The sequence below is a fragment of the Colobus angolensis genome, unplaced genomic scaffold, assembly GCF_000951035.1.
Source record: "Colobus angolensis palliatus isolate OR3802 unplaced genomic scaffold, Cang.pa_1.0 Scaffold436, whole genome shotgun sequence".
NCBI lineage: Eukaryota > Metazoa > Chordata > Mammalia > Primates > Cercopithecidae > Colobus > Colobus angolensis.
The window spans coordinates 2,990,454-3,013,488 of NW_012117777.1; the positions used below are offsets into that span (position 1 = coordinate 2,990,454).

General features: G+C 37.7%; 1 protein-coding gene across 1 annotated transcript in view; it reads right to left on the reverse strand.

Moving 5' to 3' along the window:
• PLAA (phospholipase A2-activating protein) overlaps positions 1-23,035 on the reverse strand; it is a 43,171-nt gene that overhangs the window by 3,474 nt on the left and 16,662 nt on the right. Inside the window, exons 3-12 of the mRNA XM_011957116.1 lie at positions 20,201-20,301; positions 19,993-20,113; positions 17,967-18,134; positions 17,404-17,539; positions 14,795-14,964; positions 10,965-11,122; positions 10,044-10,263; positions 7,869-7,937; positions 4,645-4,713; positions 1,151-1,252 (exon numbers count right to left, since the gene is read on the reverse strand). Of these exons, the coding sequence (XP_011812506.1) occupies positions 1,151-1,252; positions 4,645-4,713; positions 7,869-7,937; positions 10,044-10,263; positions 10,965-11,122; positions 14,795-14,964; positions 17,404-17,539; positions 17,967-18,134; positions 19,993-20,113; positions 20,201-20,301 (1,314 nt within the window). The remainder of the gene's footprint in view (positions 1-1,150; positions 1,253-4,644; positions 4,714-7,868; positions 7,938-10,043; positions 10,264-10,964; positions 11,123-14,794; positions 14,965-17,403; positions 17,540-17,966; positions 18,135-19,992; positions 20,114-20,200; positions 20,302-23,035) is intronic.

Here is a 23,035-nt window from a genome sequence, read left to right on the forward strand (position 1 = left end):
GATAATAAAGGTAAATTATCCAAATTTACACCGTTGAAATCAATTATAAATGGAAACTAGGGCCTGTTTCACTAATCTCAGGTATTAACAACTTTAATAAACAAAAATCAAGTTTATTAAGGAATGCAAATATCAAGATACCTGTTAGATTTTCACGAGTTTTTTAAAAACATCTAAAAGTGTGCATATACTACATTATTCAAAATAAAACAATTAAGAAAACATTAATGAGTGATTTTTATAAATTTTTACAATACTGACCCTGCCTTATACTCTGGTAAGTATGTTATGTTATGTTATCCCAATTAATTCTCATCATAATCTTTGTGGCGAACAAGCTAACAGTACCCTTAGTCCAAAACAACAACAACAAAACACTGTTATTTTGTTTTGAGGAACACAAACAGAAAAAGCAATCAAAGTCGCTAAAGCAGATTCATTTCTTTTTTTTTTTCTTGAGACGGAGTCTTGCTGTGTTGCCCAGGCTGGAGTGCAGTGGCACAATCTCGGGCTCACTGCAACTGAGCTACCTCCCAGGTTCAAGTGATTCTCATGCCAGAGTAGCTGTGATTACAGACGCCCACCTCCATGCCCAGCTAATTTTTGTAATTTTAGTAGAGATAGGGTTTCACCATGTTAGCCAGGCTAGTCTTGAATTCCTGACCTCAGGCAGTTCGCCCACCTTGGCCTCCCAAAATGCTGGGATTACAGGCATGAGCCACTGCACCAGGCCAGCAGATTCATTTCTAATGGGCAATTGAAAATGAACTTGTATTATTTCTAAGGGCCACTAATTTTTTAAAGATAAGATCTTTATTTTTGAAATGCTTGACTCATTGATGTTCATTAATTTTTTTTAAAAAAACATTAAGAGCCTGGGTGGGTAGAATTTACATTTTCTACCTTTAATTTTTTTTTATTAAAGTCATCAAAAATTACTTACTTTACATTTGTGTAAGGCTTCTTAGAAAGTATTATGGATCCTTTACCAGACTGTATATTTGTGGTGGACATAGTTGTTTAATACCGCAATAGAAATCTCTATTCATATTAAGTATCCAACTCCTGACACATGTTGGGAAGAGAAACAACCTTGATGACATCTCAAACAGTCTGTGAATATGTGAAAAAATTAATTAAAGAGACTTACCTAATATTTGTGTAGGGTTTGCTTGGTCAAATGTGACAGCCTCTTTTTTAGGGAAATAAATATTCATTGTTTTAGATGCAGCTGATCGGTAGGCACTATTCCCTATTTAAAGAATAGAAGATGATTATAACCATAAGTAGTGATCAAAAATGAGATTTTACTAACTATATGACTTAGTTTTGACAATTATTGAGATATGCAACTATTCAGTGCATGCAATAAACAAGCAACCTCAAGGGGAAAAATATCCACAATATTTTGGTTAATTTATATTTATTGATATAATATTTTTTGCTTTGGGGAATGGAAGCTTAAATGTAGAACAAGATCATCTCATAGTTTCTACTTCTTTTTTTTCTTTCTGAGACAGGGTGCAATGGTGCAATTACAGCTCACTACAGCCTTGACCTTCTGGGCTCAAGCGATCCTCCCACCTCAGCCTCCCAAAGTGCTTGAATTACAGGTGTGAACCACCAAGCCTGGCCTAAGATTCAATCTAAATTATACATTTTAAAAAATGTCACAGAATACGATATAATTATACGAAACTTTCCATTCTCATCTGCTCTAAGGCATGCTGATCTCTCCCTTTTTATGTCTTTTATCGCTTATTCCAAATGATGTAGTAGGCATTATCGTTTGCTCTAATCTTTTTCTGAATCATCTTTATAAATTCCCAAGTTATAAATCCCTGAAGGACAGGAGTCCTAGTCTTTTTTTTTTTTTTTAATTATTTTATTAAGTTTCGGGGTACATGTGCAGGATGTGCAAGTTTGTTACATAGGTAAATGTGTGCCATGGTGGTTTGCTGAGGAGTCCTAGCCTTTTTTTTTTTGAGACCGAGTCTCGCTCTGTTGCCCAGGCTGGAGTACAGTGGCATAATCTCGGCTCACTGCAACCTCCACCTCCTGAGTTCAAGCAATTCTCCTGCCTCAGCCTCCAGAATAGCTGGGATTACAGGCATGTACCACCACACCTGGCTAATTTTTGTATTTTTAGTAGAGACAGGGTTTCACCATATTGGCCAGGCTGGTCTTGAACTCCTGACCTCGTCATCTGCCTGCCTCGGCCTCCCAAAGTGCTCGGATTACAGGCGTGAGCCACTGTGCCCAGCCACCTTTGGGATTTTTATGAAAGCTTCATCATGGAGACATGACTGATTTTTTTTTTTTTTTACAGGCATGAGCTACCAGGCCCGTCCAAGTCCTAGTCTTTTACACTTTTTTTCACATCTTAAGTTTCTATTATATTAAGAGAAGCTCAGTATCTGATCATGAACAAACTGGCACATGATGAAAATTCATCAATATTCAATGAATAAAGTGACTTCAATTAAGTATAATTTAAATCTAATTTACATCTCAAATTTCAAATCTGAATCAATGTAAACCCATTTTGTTCTAATGTATGTACATTTAAGGTACTGTGCAAAAATATGAATAAAAGATTTTAATATTCTGAGTATATCAGGAATAGAAAGGGATGAAGGTAAAGATGAAACACTTAGTGAGACTGGTGTATAAAATTAATACTGTTTATAAAGAATAAATTTTTCTTGACATAAAAATGAGCTATACACACACTGCCTGCATTCTGGGTCATTATAGTCTAGTAGTTGTGTTAAGAATGCAAATATTAATCAAATATCATCCAAATATGTATAATGAAAAGTTCCCTGATGGAAAAGTTCAGGATGCAATGAAAGATAAGAGTAGGTGATCTAGCAAAGGACATATGTGGGTGTTCAGAAAAGTTTCACTGAGCTTATCTAATACTGTATTACACAATTAAGTAAAAAAGAAAAGGCAGAAAAACAGCCAATAATTTGTGGTCTAAATGACAAGGCAAAGGGCAATACTTAAGTATGTCAAAAGAAAACAGTGAGTTCAAAGCTCTGGAGGTAGAAAACAGTATTACATGCTCAAGAAACTGACACCAGTCAGTATGGCCGGACAGAGGAAAGGCAGAGAGGAATGTGAGGCAAAGCAAAAGAAAAATATTCACTGGGAAGCCACTGAAGAGTTTTTTAATCGAGGGAGGTGCATAAACATAAGAGTAAACAATAAAATGATCACTGTCTGCAATATGGATCATGGAGAGACCAATTTGGAAGTTATTTCATTATTCTAGGCAAGAGGTGACATTAGCTTGTACTAAGGTATATAAAGCTCCAATATACACACCATACTGTTAAAAACTAACTTCTGGAAAATGGGAGGGAGCACTGTTAACTTTTGTTAACAAGTACAGCTAAGAATTACTAAGCATCAGTTTGGTAAAAAGTTATTTACATAAATTTTATAATTTTAAGCTCTTAATTCTAGGAAGTAGATATTACTTCAACTTTGCAAATGAGAAAAACAAAAGCATAGACACATCAAATAAATTGTTCATGGTCAAGCATATAAAAAGTAGTAGAGCTGAGATTTGAATTTAGATTCTCACTCCAGAATCCATAATCTTAATTAGAGTTACTATGTTATATGTCAGTATTGCTAACCAATGTTACTTATGCAATTAAAAAATTGCTTACAAAATCACATGCCAAGTGATGGACATGGTAGCATGCGCATGTAAACCCAACTACTCAGGAGGCTGAGGTGCGAGGATCATGTGAGCCCCAGAGTTTGAGCCCAGCCCAGGCAACAAAACAAGATCCCATCTCAAAAGTAATAAAAAATAAAAACACGTGCTAGGTTAGTTATTGAGTGGTAGGTTTATGGGTGTTTATTTTAATGCTGAATAACATATATGTTACTCAATTTCTCTCATATAAATTACAAAGAATATAAAAATTAAGTAGAAAAAAAAATGCCAAGATATCTGTCAAACTTGAAAGAGATGAACCACAAATTTAGCTCTGTGTTTTACTGGCAGCCAATACAGAGGAAAACATACCAGCACATATTCAATGAACAAGTTAGGTATGTCAGACTGTAGACTAGATAACTAAGGATTAAAAAACAATTAGTTGCTCAGAAGAATGATAGCTATTCCAAGCCTAAATCACAGAAGCAAATTCTTTCCTGAGTCTTCTCAAAGAGACCAATTTATAATCCAGTGAATAATATTCTCAACACATTAAGTAAGAATGAAGAGATGAGAATAAACATAGACTTTGTAATAGTAGCGAGGAAAGCAGACTTACTACAGTAAAACAGTAGTTTCTGTTCCTAGATGCATATTAGAATCACACTGGAAGATTATAAAACTACCCTTTGCCAAGTCCCTAACTCACAGCAGAATTAGACCAAGTAAGCATCTCTGGGGATAAGGCTGAAGTACGTTTGGAAAGCTCCGCAGATGATTCTAATATGTAGTATGAGACAATTCTGAGAAAACTCGAAAAGCCAGACAAGTTTGGTCTTGATTTACTACATAAAAAGTTCTCAACCAAGAAAATGACACAAATTTTCTTACTCTTTTCATTAAATAAAAGTTCCAATGAATTTTTAAAATCTAAAAAAAAGGAAAAAGAAACAAAAAGTATGTACCTGTAAATGGATCAACTCCGGCCATGGTAGTTCCCATACTTGTAGAACCTGGTACATAACGACCAGCACCTACAATACAATAATACTCCTAGTAAGCAAAGGTGACTGCAAATTATAAAGTTCAAACTCTCCTTTGCGTATTTCCATTATTAAGCAGAATTCACAATGGTGTCATACTATACATAATAAATATGCCATAAATTTAATACAGAAAAATGCTGAGAACAGTGCCTGAGCATGTCGTAAGTGCCCAATAAATGTTAGCTACAAAGTAAACATTACACATCTTATATATTATAATTGTAGAAGTTTAGTAAATTACAAAAATGTAAGTGGATTGGAGAGAAATAAAAGTTTGCAGAAAGAAATGTGAATGCTATTTTATTGAAGTAAAGGGGTGGGACTAACTAGCACATAAGACAATTGGAAAAGACTCAGGTAAGTTAAAGATACTATGACAACAGCCCAGTCACATTTTATTATAGATAATACCTGTGGCTGTCCTATTGAAAATAGAAAGAAGGAAAGATAAAAAGTAAGTACAGAGAGAGAATCAGCAGGATTTGGAGATATTCAGAATACTGGATCAGCCTTTATGGGAAGAAGAAAAATGAGCTACTGTTCTAGTCTCTCTCAATTTACACTCCAGGAGTTGTTATAATTGGTGCAACACATACAGAAAAGCCAAACAAGATTAAAAAAGCAAAACCAGAAAAAGAGTAAGATTAATTAAAATAATGAGAAACACAGAGTAAATGGGTTTGTTGAAATTTAACCATATGCCAGCTAATCATCTTCTATGCATATATTCATTATAGTATTCTAAGATACCATTATAATTCACAATATTTTAGAAGCAGAAGGCTGAATAACTTGCCCAAGGCATTAAGCTCTTAAGAGGTAAAGTACCGTCTCACACTTTTCTAAATATGGTTTTCTGACCACCTGAATGAATCACAGTTTCAATACACAGATTTCCAGAGTCCACCCATAACCCAGGGGTACTCCAACCTGGCTCCACTTTAGAAACACTTGGGGAACTTTAAGATCGCTAGGCATGGTGGCTCACACCTGTAAACCCACCACTTTAGGAGGCTGAGGTGGGCGGATCACCTGAGGTCAGGAGTTCGAGACCAGCCTGCCCAACATGGAGAAACCCTGGTCTCTACTAAAAGTACAAAATTAGCCAGGCATGGTGGCGCATGCCTGCAATCCTGGCTATTTGGGAGGCTGAGGCCGGAGAATTGCTTAAACATGCGAGGCAGAGGTTGTGGTGAGCTGAGATCGCACCATTGCACTCTAGCCCGGGCAACAAGAGCAAAACTCTTGACTCGAAAAAAAAAAAAAAATCTAAGATCAAACTACCACCAAGGTCATTTATTTAATTAGAATCCTTTGGTGAGAGATCAGATCATGAATAGTTTTAGTTTTAACCTCCTCACTAACCTATTGAATCAGAATCTCTTGGCTGTAGAACCCTGGGATAAGTAATTTAAACAAGCTTCCCAGATCATTCTAATAAACATTAGCAGTTTAAGGACAGCATAAATTAATATGGGAAAGAAAGAAGAATTAACATTGACTTTAAGTTGTAGCCAGACAGGAAAATCTTTTGGCCCCAGTGCCACTGACAAAGTTGGGAAAACATCATCATCAACAATGACTAACATACACTGTTGGCCTAAATACACGCCAGGCATTTTGCTTAACACTTACACATATTATGCCATTTTATTTTCATACCTCAATATGGTAGAGGCTGTTATATATTTATATAAAAGGTATTCAATTATCCTAATGATACCCTAACTCTCTTGGACATTGTGTATGCTATCTTGCATATCTGCATAATCACTGCATCTTCTGAGTTACTGACATTATGGAAGAGTGAGATATACTCTGGTTATAATGGCCCCCGGAGTTTTCTTGACTTTGCTGGTATTAGTTGAAGCTTGGTATGTTCTTTCTGTTCTAGAAAAAAAGGCTGCCAAAGTGATTTGGATTCTCACTTGGTATTAAGTTTCAGGGCATCACTGTTTCTGAACTGCTGATAAAGAGAAAGCCATCTTATCTACTCTTCAGATCCTTACTACCGTTTGAAATCACATTATGTTATCAAAGACTTCCTTAACAGCCATTGTACCATCACAGCATTTGGTGCGATAGTTAATTATTTTCATTTACTGGTTATCAATGCACATTGTACAACCATTTGCATCTGGGCCACAAGAACATTCACAGGAAAAAGGAAGCTCACTGACAGCAATCCACAACTTCATGACACTAACTTAACATTGTATGTTTGTCCAGTCTCTGGCTTAGAGAGGACTGTAGATTGTGATTTTTATAGCTCACAGTACTAATCTGCAAGGCCAGTGGATATCTAAAGGCTATGATCTCTTCCCAAACTGAGTATACCGTCGAGGAACTCTGTCTGAAGATCCAACAACAGCATCATAATATAAGGTATCAAAAGCCATTCTGAAAATAGAAACTTCTTCAGCTGCCTTAAAGTCTAACTGGCAACTTTTTCCAGTAGTGTTGACGCTGAGGCATGCATACCTTGATAAATAAATTCATTTTGAAGAGATACACCAACACTTCAAGGGCTTCAAGAAGGACATTAATAACTTAGATTAGGAAGACTATTCCTGGGTAGCTGGGTGGAATGTCTCCTTCCATGTTAAGTCAAAATATGCCTGGGGAGACTTCTTGATTGTACTGCTCCATCCAATAGCAGGGACTCACATGGCTCCTTCTCTGCTCGTGATTGGTAGCATCTCGCCACTGATAGCACTCATGCTGTGTCTTGGTTGGTAGGTTCCCCTATTATCTAATTTCACAGATAAAAAAAATAGGCTCAGACAGGTTAGGTAACTTGCCAACTTCTCACAGCAAGTAAGTGGTAGAGCCCAATTTTGAACCAAGGTTTGTCTGACTCTAAAACCTATGTTCTTAACTACACTGCTCTCCTGGTGGGAAGGACTCCTGGAGACAACAATGAGTTCTAATAATATGCTATTTAAAATTCATGAGGAAATCTACACAACTACTCCAGGAAAAAGCAAAAATCAGAAGTTAAAGAAAAGGAGATCCATCAAAATTGAAAATACAGATAAGGGAATTATCAGTTACTGGATGACATCTCCAAGATGTAAAGCCATGTAATGCAAGATGCTATACATTTAGTGAAGAAAGATACATGAATCAAAACTGCATCCCACCTGTAAAAGGATCTGCTGTGGGTAGTGTGTTAGAAGATCCTGAAGAGCCTGGAACATACCGACCACCACCTGTGCATGCAAAACAAAGAAAAGGCAGAAGTGCACCAAAGTTCTGAATTTTTCAAACAGCACAATGCTTGTTTTAGAAGAACCTACATTTGGAGAAAAACAGAAGAGCAAAACTTTCACGATAGAATGACAGAAACTATAGTTAGAAGTCTTATAGCTGGGAAAAAACTGAAATTTTAATGAGTATCCAAGTTTTGTTTTCTTAACTTTAATGTTTTATTATATCTTAGCCCCAGCACTTAAATATTAAAGCTTAATTCAAATATCAAAAGAGAATTGCAGGTGATATCTGACCTAAATATATATACATACAATCAATTCCTGTGTCTGTTCCTATACAAACTCACAAGAATTCCTGCTGTTGTTGTTATCAAAACCACAGGCACTAAATGTTTAATCTTTTAGAGCTCCAGGTTCATTAATTCATGTGTCAAACAATGGACTCAGTGCTGGGGATCCAGTAGGGAACAAAATTGCTAATATCCACTGAAGCTTACAACCCACTGGAGAAGAGAATTAGAAAGGGGATGAAAACTACAAAGGAAAGAGATTTCCATTTATACATTTACGAATGTGTGGCATATGTGCCTATGTTTTGTTAGTATCTCTAGGGAAATAATCAGGTTGTCCACAAAAACAAAAAAAAAGTAAGGATGCTTATAAAGTTAAGAGTCTTCGAAGGGCAAAACAAGCCAAGTGCTTCCTAGGTTTCCAGACAAAGTCAGCTGCTTTAATTCCTTTCCTGTATCCCACATGCAAAATAGCTTACACAGTACTACAATCTGTGTTCACTCTTTTGAACTATAGTCTAAAATTCCAACAACAAAAATATCCAGATATTAAGCACTTATTTTCTTTTTAAGTGCAAGTATTTGGAGGATCAGATCATCTGTAATTCAGTAGTGAGTTACTTTGATAATTTTTTTTTTTTTAATTTTTTTATTTTTTTCAGACGGAATCTTGCACTGTCGCCCAGGCTGGAGTGCAATGGCGCAATCTCGGCTCACTGCCACCTCTGCCTCCTGGGTTCACGTGATTCTCCTGCCTCAGTCTCCCAAGGAGCTAGGATTACAGGCGCATATTCACCACATCTGGCTAATTTTTGTATTTCTTTTTTAGTAGAGATGGGGTTTCACTATGTTGGCCAGACTGGTCTTGCACTCTTGACCTTGTGATCTGCCCGCCTCGGCCTCCCAAAGTGCTGGCATGAGCCATCGCACCTGGCCTGATAATTCTATTTAAATCAAGATGCAGGTAACATTAGTTTTATTATATGAATGGGCAATGAAATTTTGAAGTAGAAGGAGAAGAGATAATTTGGGAATGTGGAGTAGCTTTCAGGGAAGAAAAGGTGGATCTACAGAAGGATTTGAGACAGGAATACAATATAAGGTCCTTTTAAACAAGGAAGAGCACTAGCATATGAAAAATGTGAATCAGAAATGACGAGAGGAAAACATTAACAGTCAAGTGCCTATCTCAAAATGTTATTTAGAGGAGGCATTTTATTTCCTCCTATATCAGTCCCCAGAACTCACATTAATATTACTAGGATTAGATTCCACTTCTTAGGAGCCAGAATTTGGACTAGTACCACCAGCAATTTACAGACTGTTATGAGCACCTAACTGCATTTATAACATCTGAGATGTTGCATACGACGTTACAAACAAGTAACTTAAAATGAACGGGTAGAATATATATCACATATAAACTAAAACTACCCACAGGGTTCACCTTTAGATTTGATGCATGACTGACCAATTTAGCCTCACGTGAAAAAAGAATTATTTACTAAATTTTGCCAAAATATAATTTTTAAAAAGAAACACTATATAAAAGAACTTACAAGTTTGTTTTTGTTTCAAATAACTGAAATTCCATTATAGTATGATTGCATTTTTGAAAGACAACAATTTACTATTATTTCTGTAAAATACAGAATTAATACATAATTTGAGGCTTAAACATACGAATGTGAAGTAAAACCTTGCTGTAGATGTTGGTATTTATTGAAAAAGCTAATCACATGAGTGTTTGAAAACACCAAAAATATCAATCAACACTAATGGAACTACGTAAGACTCAATATAAACACTAACTTACCCGTAAATGGATCTGAAAAGCTGGGATTCCCAAGTCCCAACATTTGACCTTTTGTGTTATCAATAATAAATTTAGCCACTTGATCCAGAAACATAGGATTCAAATCATTCTTCTGTAAGAAGTTGTATGCAGTTAACCAGGGATCATCACTGGTATTATATGGCAATTTGTATGATGGTCCACCTTCATTGACATCAATTGAGAAAACATAATCAAATTCCTAAAGTAGGAATATAAAAAGGAGACACATGTTTATTATCTGTTCACATATATTAATAACATACAAGATAACACAGATGTGTTCTTTATTTTAATAATTATAGTACTTAAATTTTCTCCAAAGTACAGTGCTAAAATCTTCCTTTTTGGCAGATAAAGATTAATAGCCCCCATCTGCATGTGATGCAAAATTAGTATTTCATTAGGGGATGGGAGTGAGGATGAAGGATGGATTACAACTACATATTAATTCTAGAGCCAAAGGAGAGTTTCCAACTGGTTGATACCAAGGTCAAAATTATTAGCTGTTACTGTGCCCTACTCACCAAAACATGCCAGCATTTTAAGCACTGCCCTGCAGGGTCCCTCATGTCTTGTCAAGTTAAATATAGCCAGGCATGAGGTATTAGATGAAAGGTGGCACAGAAGCTCCCAATACAAAATGGCTGGGAACAGCTTTTGTATAGAAACTACTAAGTGACAGACAATTGCTAATTTGTCTATCAAACGTAGCTCTCACTACATGGAAAGATACTTTTAAAGTATCTATTTCAAGACAGGGAAAAAAAAAGATTATTATCCCACAGTAATGTATTTTTAAATGTCAAAACAAAGAAAATTTTATCACTATGGGGCAAAGGAAACCTTTAATTTGCCTAATGATTTAAGATAACAGTAATTAGAAAGTAGAAGTCGACATACTTTCCCTTCATATAAAACTTTTCCAGATGTTTGCTGATTAGCACCAGATGAGCCAACAACATCACCAATTTTTATCCACCTCCCTTCACTAACACTCCACTGATAGGCTTCGACTTTCTCCCCATCTCTGATTAGACGAGTCTGTCCTTCTCTAGTACCTTAAAATAAAAATTTTAAGAATCAAAAGTAGAATGGCAGTGTAAAATTGAAAAACATTTAGACAGAAAATTCTTAACATTAAAATTTACACATAAGAGAATATGGATTTTGTTTTAAAATAAAATTGTATTAAATATTTAAAAATGTAATTTTACTAGAAAGTGGCCAAAAAAAATAACAGTTAGAAGGAAATACTATTAGTCAAAGGAAGGTTAACAAAACGTGATTCTACTAGGAAGCAACCGGCCCATCAAAAATAAAACAAGTTTTATTAGTGAATGTATCTTCCTAACACATTTCATTCCATAAATGGCTCTCCATTAATCCAGTGGCTCAAGCTGAAAAGTAGGAAAGTCTGATACCTTTCTCTCAACCCCATAGCTCCTTCAGCTACTTCTCAGCACCCACTTCAGCTACTTCTATCAGCTCAGTGTTTTTTTTTTTTTTGAGACGGAGTTTCGCTCTGTCGCCCAGGCTGGAGTGCAGTGGCCAGATCTCAGCTCACTGCAAGCTCCGCCTCCCGGGTTTACGCCATTCTCCTGCCTCAGCCTCCCGAGTAGCTGGGACTACAGGTGCCCGCCACCTCGCCTGGCTAGTATTTTGTATTTTTTTAGTAGAGACGGGGTTATCCTGACCTTGTGATCTGCCCATCTCAGCCTCCCAAAGTGCTGGGATTATAGGCTTGAGACACTGCGCCCAGCCCAGCTCATTCTTTATATCCAGAAAACTGTCTCCTTAACATCTCCATCATCATCCCTTGGTCCAAGCCACCATCATTTCTCAGTTGGGTTGATTCAACGGCCTCTTACTTGTGCTCTTGGCCCCTGACAGTGTATATTCCACCCAGCAACCTCAGGAATTTTTTCAAAAGTTTAACTAGGTCCTGACACTCTTCTGCTTGAAACCCATCAATGCTTCTAATCTCACTTGGTAAAAGCCTAAACTCTTGAGTAGTATACAAGACCAAATATAAATTGTCCCTACTATCCTATATGATCTTACTTTTTTTTTTTGAGACGGAGTCTCGCTCTGTCGCCCAGGCTGGAGTGCAGTGGCTGGATCTCAGCTCACTGCAAGCTCCGCCTCCCGGGTTTACGCCATTCTCCTGCCTCAGCCTCCAGAGTAGCTGGGACTAGAGGTGCCCGCCACCTCACCCGGCTAAGTTTTTTGTATTTTTTAGTAGAGACGGGGTTTCACCGTGTTAGCCAGGATGGTCTCGATCTCCTGACCTCGTGATCCGCCCGTCTCGGCCTCCCAAAGTGCTGGGATTACAGGCTTGAGCCACCGCGCCCGGCCTTGATCTTACTTTCTACTATTCTCCCTGTCCCTTCATCTGCCAATTTCAGCCATAGAGCTGTTTATTCTGTCTATGATACGCTTTACACAGATATTGGCAGTATTTGCTCCTTTGCCTCTTTAATGACTTTACACAAATGTCACGTTCTCAACAAGGCCTTTAGTAGCGGAGACAGCTATCCATCCTCCAAAGAATCATGCTCTTCTTCCATTGGATACAGCTGTAGTTGTCTAGCCAGAGACTACATTATCTAGTCCCCTTGCATCGGGCAGTCACATGATGTCACATTACTGAGTAATAATAGTCAGTGGAATCTAGGTGGGTGTAATATATGCCGGCTCTGGCCTAGTCCATCATACTTTAATCTCCCCTCTTACCCCATCTTAATCTGTTTCAATTTGTTATTTTGGTTGACCACATAAAGAAAATCTAGCCTAACACACAGAGGTAGTTGAAAAAGAGAAGACAAGTCTTTTCAGAAAATGTGGATAGGCCAGAAATACTAGTTTTTTAAAGCTTATCATGTACAATCTGACACAGCATCAATGAGTTTTTCATGCTCTATTACACTAAAATCCACTGGTCTATCTTGCACTTTTTTTTTTTTTGAGACCGAGTCTTGCTCTGTCACCCAGGCTGGAGTGCAGTGGCGCGATCTTGGCTCACTGCAATCTCTGCCTCCCGGGTTCATGCCATTCTCCCACCTCAGCCTCCCAAGTAGCTGGGACTATAGGCGCCTGCCACCACACCTGGCTAATTTTGTTTTTATATTTTTAGTAGAGACAGGGTTTCACCATGTTGGCCAGGATAGTCTCAATCTCCTGACCTCGTGATCCACCCGCCTTGGCCTCCCAAAGTGCTGGGATTACGGGCATAAGCCACCGTGCCCGGCCATCTTGCACTTTGAATGGCTCTTTTACCCATGTCTGAGTTGGTATGAGATATTAGTCATACAGAAAATAATGGTTCAATGACTTACGCAGATCTTCTGCATATTTATATAGTTTATTATTCTACATTTAAAAATGGCATTTATTAATATTATCAATGGTATCAATACAAATGGGAAGCTACTAAGTTCCTGCTGGAGACACATTTTTCCCAAATTTCAATTTTCACTCAAACACTTGAATATTATCTTTGGCAACATATATTGTCAGTTATTTTCCTTGAGGGAACATGCTCACTTTGTTCATTTTCCAAAAAAGCCTGCCAAATACCAAAGCCTAAATAACCATAGTCAGTCTTTCAAATAAAAATAGCACTCCATGAAAAAACTGGCAGTTTGGCCTGCAACTCAAATGACGGCACAAGTTCTTTTCTTTGAGACACCGTAGTATTTTGATTTATTTTATGTCTACTTTATGTTTTCTTACCCAGAATATTTAAAAAGACGTGTCAAAATGTAATAAAATTTGTAATTCTTAATATTAATGCCTCATCAAGGACATGCTTAATGGCAAACCGTTTTTTTTTTTTTTTAAAAAAAAACTACAACTGCATGCAAATAGAACATTACCAGAATGGCTTAATGCGCCCTGCCTTGATTTACATACTAATGAACCAATGGTTTCACCCACCACTGTTTTTGTACCATAAGTGCAAACATTAACACAATGTACAAAATTCAAATAATATCTAGTATTACAAAAATTAGTTTTGACCTCATGGACATCCTGAAAGGATCTCAGAATCCCCAGAGGTCTATGAATCAAGCTTTTAGAAGCACTGGTATAATTATGCAGTCAAGGAATATATCCAACACAAGATTTCATTTGAGATGACTACTGTCTTCTGATTTCAAACTCAAATGATTCCCAACTCATTACACAGACAATGCTTGATTTAAACTCTTTTTTTTTTTTTTTTTTTGAGACACAGTCACACTCTGTCACCTGTGCTGGAGTGCAATAGTGTGGTCTCAGCTCAGCCTCGACCTTCTGGGCTCAACCATCCTCCCACTTCAGCCTCCTGAGTAGCTGGGACCATAGGAACATGCCATCACACCTGGCTAATTATGTATTTAAACTCGTTTTAATATTCAGTTTGTACAACCCCTCTTAGAGAATCCAACCAACCAAAAAGTATCAAATGAGTGCCTTTTGAATGCCTACTGTAAATGGTCTAAGTCTTGGGAGATTTATTTTTTAATTCCTGTTTATGAGAAGCTTAATTCAAAGTCTACTGTGAGACAGAGGCAAGAACATGGTTTCTCACAGTGATTATGTATAATAGTAGAAATTCTCAAAAATCAGCATCTAGCAATAAGAGTAACACTAAAACACCAGCAAAACAACATTTATTTTTCTTCTCTTAATTATTCCAAAAGCCAAATATGGTGAATTTTTCCTACTAGGTACAATAAAATACTTACCAGGTTCATTAAGATGTTCCCTCCCAGGAAGTTGCTCAGCATTGATGTCCCCTAAATCGCCAGTTTTAGAATCAATGGTTGCATGAGACAGCTCTTTTTCAAAAGCCTTGATTTCTTCAGCACTTGCTGTTCGATCTTCTGATTCTGTAAACACTCTAATAATGCCATCACTGTAAGGAAAAATAAACTGATTTTAAAAGTCATTGCCATAATACATTAACATTATCACACCTGAATGATCCATAGTAAAAATCATCTGTATTTGTGAATGAGAAACATTAGCATGTATTAATTGCTGATTACAGCACTGTGCTGACTTCAGCACATACTACTATTATGTCAACTATTTAATAGAGAAATTATTGACAAAGAACAGAGAAATATGTATTTTATACAAGTTCCAATTCCAAGTTAAATATTTACCATCGTAAGAATCTAGAGCTATAGTATGTAGTTTTAAAGTCAATATTATATAGTTATTACCATATAGAGAAGGGTAGCGGGCTAGTTTAGTTTATAAAGGGCTCAAAGACCCAATGTAGGGCTTAAAATTAGCAGATGTTCAGTAGAAAAATATGGTCTTCCTTTACTATGCCAGTAACTAGCAATGTAACTTCAATCAAGGGGGAAAAAAAATGGCCTAATGTTTGGATTAGATGGCCATCCTTAATCTCTTTTCTCAGAAAAATTACTTCATCTCCACGATTTCTTAATTCTCAATTTTGAGATAGGAGAAGCAAATTAGACACTTCCAGTTGTATTAATCCTGGCCCATTCTACAGGAAACCTGTTTCTAACTTAATCATCCACAAACATGTGTATCACTCTTTCTATTGGTTTTTCTTCAACTTCAAGTATGCTTGGGGGAAAAAAACTAAGCCTATAAATCACCCCCTGTCCCAGCCAAAAAATAAAACACTCACTTTATTAGACCTTCTATCCCTTATAGCTGTCACCTTCTTTTTCTTCTTTTTTTTTTTTTTTGAGACAGGGTCCCACTGTCACCTAGGCTGGAGTGCAGCGGTGGCAATCACAGCTCACTGCAACCCCAAATTCCCGGGCCCAAGCAATCCTCCCACCTCAGTCTCCTGAGCAGCTGGGACTACAGATGCATGCCACCACGCCCAGCTAATTAAAGAATTTTCTTTGTGGAGACAGGGTCTCGGGAGCTCACCCAGGATAGTCTCGAACTCCTGAGCTCAAGCGATCCTCCCCCGACCTCCCAAAGTGCTGGGATTACACGTGTGAGCCACAGCAGCTGGCCTTCTTATTGCTTTCAATGCTACAGTAGCATTATAGAGTAGTCTATGATCCTTCATCCATCTCCTCCAACCCTTTATTTCCTCTTATTTGCCTTTTTTCCTATCGTTTTCTATTCAAAATGTGACTGATGCCAAAAGTCACTAATAACATCTTTCAAACCAAATCCAAATGCTTTCCAAACTTACCATTCCTTGATTCCTCAAACACTTTTTGATACTGATAATAATCTCCCTCCAAAATCTTTCCTTTTCTGTCTCCTAGAAATTTCAACATTTGAATTGCTTTGTTCTGTTTAACCTACTAGCTTCTTTTTCTCTACTAATGGTGTATCATAAAACTCAGTTCTTAGTCTTCTGTTCCTCCTCTATATTTCTTCTCTCAGAGAATGGTGTTCTATGGTTTGCTTTTGGAAGCTTTGCAAAATCTTTATCTTAGCCTCAGTTCTTATACTAGGCTTCAGTTCAAATGACCATGATCCACTGGCATGAGTGTGGCTCACCACCACTGCAGACCTCAGGAAGTCTAAGGCCACAGTTATCACCTTCTGTACCCAACTAATTCTCCCACTTCTCTATTTTTATTAATGGGGACTTCCAATCACCAACAGTTTGAAGTTTATCCTTTTCTTTCATCGTTTTTCTGACTGTTTTCCTTCTGGATTATCTCATTTATTTATTTCCTACCCATTAGCATTGTGGGGCCAATGTCTTATAACTTCACACTCCTACTGTATTTGCTTTCTAATACATTTTCCTGTCCATTGTCACCAGTAGTTAAATCCAATCTACACATGTAATAATTCGTAAGTTCTGCTTCAATTCTATTTATTGCTCAAGAACCATAACCCTTTAACCCCAAGCAATGAATCTAAAAAATGCCTGGCATGAAAGCACTAAAGGTTCTCCACAGTTAAGCCCCATTGTACCTATTATCCCAGCATCAGTACTCCACCATTTTCCTTCACTTCCTAGGCATGCTGCATTCATTCTCACTAAGGAAACTTATACTCTTAGCTTTGACAAAAATTCGTGTACCTTTTCTTACTCATAATCTTCCAAAATCCAATTCAAACTTCTTCTACAGAAAGTTTTCCCACACCAATCTCTACCTTCTCTAACTTCTTTTGTAGTCAATATCTTGACTGCACAATTGCAGTACAGTACCGGTATATCATGCATCACTTAGTGTGAAAGCTATAAAATCTACTACTGTTTTGCTTAGTAATTGAAGTGTCCATATAGTCTTCCCAAGACACCTCAAATTCCTCATGGCTTATCTCTGTACACTCTAGTGCCTACTGAAGGCCTAGACACATAACATTTAATAACTGACTAGGATATAAATACCTCGCACCAACAACAATGTCACCATTGTCGAGCACACAGCAGCACCATATAGACTGAGCTGGAAGTCGGATGGTTTGAGCACATTCCCCATGTTTCCAGATTCTCAGAGATCTGTCCTCTGCTGTTGTCACAAAGTCTAAAATTAATGAATATAGGAAGTATTAGTTCGAATAAATAAAATTAAGTACATTTATACATACCATCTTTCCGGATACACTGACTTTCTGAAACCCAAAGAGTTTTAAAATTACAGTTTTAAATTTCATATGTTTTGTCACCTACAACATATACAACTTCAAAATCACATTTTTTATTCATGTCACATCTTACAAAGTCTTTCTTCAGATACCCAAGAACTTTTTACAACACAACAATGTAATCTGAATTAATATAAAGATCACCATACAATTTTCTTTTTTGTAAACAGGAGAAAGATACTTATGAAATAAATTTACTAAATTATTCAAGTCCCCACAGACAGTAATCAGCCCTCCTCCCTCCATCTCACAAATGGAACGGAATAATGCTCAATACAAAACATTAAATACATAATATAACCTTACCTCTACAATTTGGAAAAACGGATATGCTATAAATATAATTTGTATGTCCATAATATACTTCAAGACACTCGCCAGTGATTTGCCACCTTCTAATACTAGCATCATTTGCACAGGAAAGAAATTCCGTTTCACTCAAAATTGCCAAACCTCTTACACAGTCTTCATGCCCTGCATTAAAAAACAATAATGCATATCAATAAAACAGATAATTTGGCTGATGGCTTTAGATATTTTACAAACATTATAAAACATATCAGTGAGTAGTAAAAATTAATTTTCAAGTTAGAGAAATCTTATTTTCTGTTGAAAGCCTGGTAACCAAAATTTGTATTTAAGGTTTAGCAATATTTTTTTATCATCAGTCTTGGGAAGTTATTTTATATTCATCCTGTCTTCTCCAAAAACCTCTAGAAATAGTATTTTGATCCCAAGAATTCATCCACCTGATAATGCATTTTTAATTTTTCTTCCCCAATAACAAGAGTAACTTATAAAATAAATTAATATTCAAACATAACAGAAATATAAACAAAGAATAGCCCATAAATTTAAGAACAAAACATTCTCTGAAGCTTGTGAAGGAGATCAGAAGTCAGATTTCCTATGTTCAGTATTTGTTGACTTAGATTAGCTAACAAAGATTAATAATGATTGATACATATATATAATATATATTGAAGCAGAAATAGAAGGATGTTTAGTCATCATCCACTTTCCATCAAAAGACACTTTTTTTGTTTTTCGTTCTTGCTTTTGTAAGATAGAGTCTCACTTTGTTGCCCATGCTGGAGTGCAATGGAGATATCTCTGCTCACTGCAACCTCTGCCTCCAGGATTCAAGAGATTCTTGTGCCTCAGCCTCCCGAATAGCTGGGATTACAGGCGTGCATTACCACACCTGGCTAATTTTTTTGTATTTTTATTTATATTTATTTTATTTTTTTGAGACAGAGTCTTGCTCCACTGCCAGGCTGGAGTATAGTGGCACAATCTCGGCTCACTATAACCTCCACCTCCCGGGTTCAAGCAGTTCTCCTGCCTCAGCCTCCCGAGTAGCTGGGATTACAGGTGCGCACCACCATGCCCAGTTGTATTTTTAGTAGAGACAGGGTTTCACCATGTTGGCCAGGATGGTCTTGATCTCTTGACCTTGTGATCCACCCGCCTCGGCCTCCCAAAGTGCTGGGATTACAGGTGTGAGCCACCGCGCACAGACTTTTTTATATTTTTAATAGAGACAGGGTTTCACCATGCTGCCGAGGCTGGTCTCGAACTCCTGGTCCCAAGTGATCCACCCACCTCAGTCTCCCAAAGGGCGGAGATTACAGGTGTGAGTCACCACGCCCAGCCAAAAGACACTTTTATCTGTACAAAGGGACTTCTTGCATATTATCTAGGGTGGTTACCAACTTTTAAGGAAAAAATTCAAAAAGAGAGGAAAAACAACACCAATTAAAATTCACAGTAAAAATTTAAGTACTCTACAAATAAATCAGTGACATTACTATTAGATAGCAGATGCATCAGTATTGGCATTATTTAATAGCTGGGGCTTAAAAAGAATACTCACCATAAACCACAACATAAACAAAGCCTGAAATCCATTATAAACAATGTGCTTCAATATAAAGACATTAATAATGCTTTCTTCCATATATGAAGATAACACTGCTGCTGACCATCAATAAGGCTTATGTTTAGAAGTTTCAGGCTAAAAGTATTAAAATGACAACCAAGAATATAACTATGTACCAAAAATTACATACATATATGCAGAGCACATACACATATTATATATAGCTTATCAGACAGCTATTTATCAGTCTACACCTGGCTGTTTTATGAGAGGTCTCATTATATCTTTTTTTAAAGGTATTAGATATTAACTCATCAGAAAAACTACATTAACTCAAATTAGTAGCTTAAATATACTAATGTTTTCTTTCATGCTTTTAAACTTCTGAGAAAATATATCTGAGCAAATAAAAAGCAATGATATTATAAAACTTGTCTACCCTGATCTTACCTGAAAAAGTCCTCTCACATCTTCCAGCCTTCCACAGTTTAATAGTCTTGTCTGCTGATCCAGTCAACATTAAGCCCTGTTCAGGTAAGATCTTTACCGCCCACACTGCAGCTGTATGACCCTGTGAGTAAAATGGCTATCAATTTAAGTTGCCACAGAATCATTCAATTTAATTATTCTTTAGAATATTTACACAGAACTACTGTACCTGCAAGGTCATCATGCACTTGTCATTCAGCCAGACTTTAGCAGTGGTGTCCCATGAACCACTAAGTAATGTCCCAAATTTTCCAGATGATAGACCACAAACTAAGGAAAAAACATCGTTGGATAACACATTTTCATATAGAAAAATGCTCAACATGGAAAGTTACTAAAGCATTCTAATTTTAAAAACACTCTTTGAAGTGGCGGTATCTTAGCTAACTAAGGCTTAATTCAGCAGAGACACACAAGAGTACAATGGTCAAGAGCAGACTCTGGTGCCAGACTGCCTAGATGCAAGGCCTATCTGTGCACTTACAAGTCACGTAACTGCAGAAATACTACTCAAAATCAGATTCCTTGTCTGTAAAATGAGGGAGCAGAACCTAAGTGAAATACACAATCCTTTCAGCTTTAACAAATCATAATATGGAGATAATGTAAATGATTTCGAAACACTGTTTATATAAATATTTAAGATTGCTTTCATTAAAATGACCATAAAACCTGCAGCCAAGCTCAAAGTCCAACAGTAATGAAATGGTTAATTAAATGTCTTTCTTGATATAAAATTGTGCAGGCTAAAAATTACAAATATGAAAAATTACGCCAGGCACAGTGACTCACACCTGTAATCCCAGCACTTTGGGAGGACAAGGCAGGCAGACTACTTGAGCTCAGGAGTTCGAGACCAGCCTAAGCAATGTGGCGAGACCCCGTCTCTACTAAATGCACAAAAAAACTAGCTGAGAGTGGTGGTATGCGCCTGTGGTCCCAGCTACTTGGAAGGCTGAGGTGGGAGGACTGCTTGAGCCCAGGGCACAGAGGTTGCAGTGAACTGTGATCACATACCACTGCACTTCAGCCTGGGTTACACAGCAAGATCTTGTCTTTAAAACAAAAAGAAAAATTAGCCAGGTGAAGTGGCTCATGCCTGTAATCCTAGCATTTTGGATTGAGCTCAGGGGTTTGAGACCAGCCTGGGCAATATAGTGAGACACCGTCTCTAAAAAAAATTTTTAAATTAGTCAGGCATGGTGGCACGCACCTGTCGTCCCAGTAAGAGAATCGCTTGAGCCTGGGAAGTCAAGGCTGCAGTGAGCTGTAGCAGCACTGCCTTCTGGTATGGGCAACAAAGCGAGACCCTCTCTCAAAAGAAAAAAGAAAAAAAAAATTATCTTACAAAGAAGAATATCCTTGGGGGTCGAAGCACAGCCATAAAGAACAATGGATTGGGAAATCTTTTTCCTAGACCAGAAGGAAGCAATCACAAAACTCTCTCTACCCTGAGTTGAGGATCCTTGAGACAGCCACTTATTTGGATTTCAGAATGGCTCTAGATTAAAAACTGTTGTCCCGCACTGCTTCCTCTTCTGAATGAGAGGGTTTGCTCTGATTATCCTATTCCTTTTCCATAATTGTATACTGGGTATGGGTGACAGCTTACTTATGAGCATCTCCTCCCTGATATTTAGAATACTTAGCATCACTCAGAGGAGACTTTTGGATTGTCTGATGACGCTGAATAATTGATGACCAGAAAGCATGCTGTGGTAACTCCCCCTTTTTGGACGCATGGGAGGATGGTACTTTCCTCCTCCATTTGAAGTTAAGGCACAGTCATGATACTTGCATTAGTCAACACACAAAATGGCAGCTGACACTTTCAGTCAGACACGTTTTTGGGGTTTTTTAAAATTGATTTTTAAAAATTATCCACTACTGTGACATTCAAGGAAGGCACATGCTTTTAAAAGCCGGTGCCCTTTTTTTTTTTTTTTTTTTGGTGGAGTCTCGCTCCGTCACCAGGCTAGAGTACTGTGGCGTGATCTCTGCTCACTGCAACCTCCACTTCCTGGGTTCAAGCAATTCTCCTGCCTCAGACTCCCAAGTAGCTGGGATTACAGGTGCCCGCCACCACACCCGGCTAATTTTTGTGTTTTTAGTAGAGGCGGGGTTTCACCATGGTGGAACAGCCTGGTCCTGATCTTGTGACCTTGTGTTCCATCTGCCTCGGCCTCCCAAAGTGCTGGGATTACAGGCGTGAGCCACCGCGCCCGGACAGCCAGTGCCTTATTAACCATGTTGCCCTTTGACTGCTGCAACAACTACTGAAGCACGTGTGGAGAGAAAGCCCCATGAGTCTGAGTCCTATCCATGTTGAACATGCAGAGTTAATGAGAAATACTCATATGTTACGTCACTGAGATCTTTTTTTTTTTGAAATGGAGTTTCACTCTTGCTGCCCAGGCTGGAGTGCAATGGCACAATCTTGGCTCACTGCAACCTTCGCCTCCCAGGCACAAGTGATTCTCCTGTCTCAACCTCCCAAGTAGCTAGAATTACAAGCATGCGTCACCACGCCCAGCTAAATTTTTTTTTTGTATTTAATAGAGACGGAGTTCACCATGTTAGTCAGGCTGGTCATGAACTCCTGACCTCTCAGGTGATCCACCTGCCTCGGCCTCCCAAAGTGCTAGGATTACAGGTGTGCACCACCGTGCCCAGCCTGAGATCTTAATAGTTGTAACTTGGGTGCTCTTTACATTCTTCCACAAATCAGTATAAAATAATTGAATAAAATACCATTTCCCACTAAAAGAAAAAAAACAAACAAACAGGACTTCCTGGCAAAAGTGCTGGTTTGAGGTCTAGAGCAAGAAATGTGCAAGCTGAACCTAGAACATTCTGTAATATGAGAAAGCAAGAAAGACTACTGAAGGTCTTATTAAAAGGTCATAGGAGCCGGGCGCGGTGGCTCAAGCCTGTAATCCCAGCACTTTGGGAGGCAGAGGCGGGCGGATCACGAGGTCAGGAGATCGAGACCATCCTGGCTAAC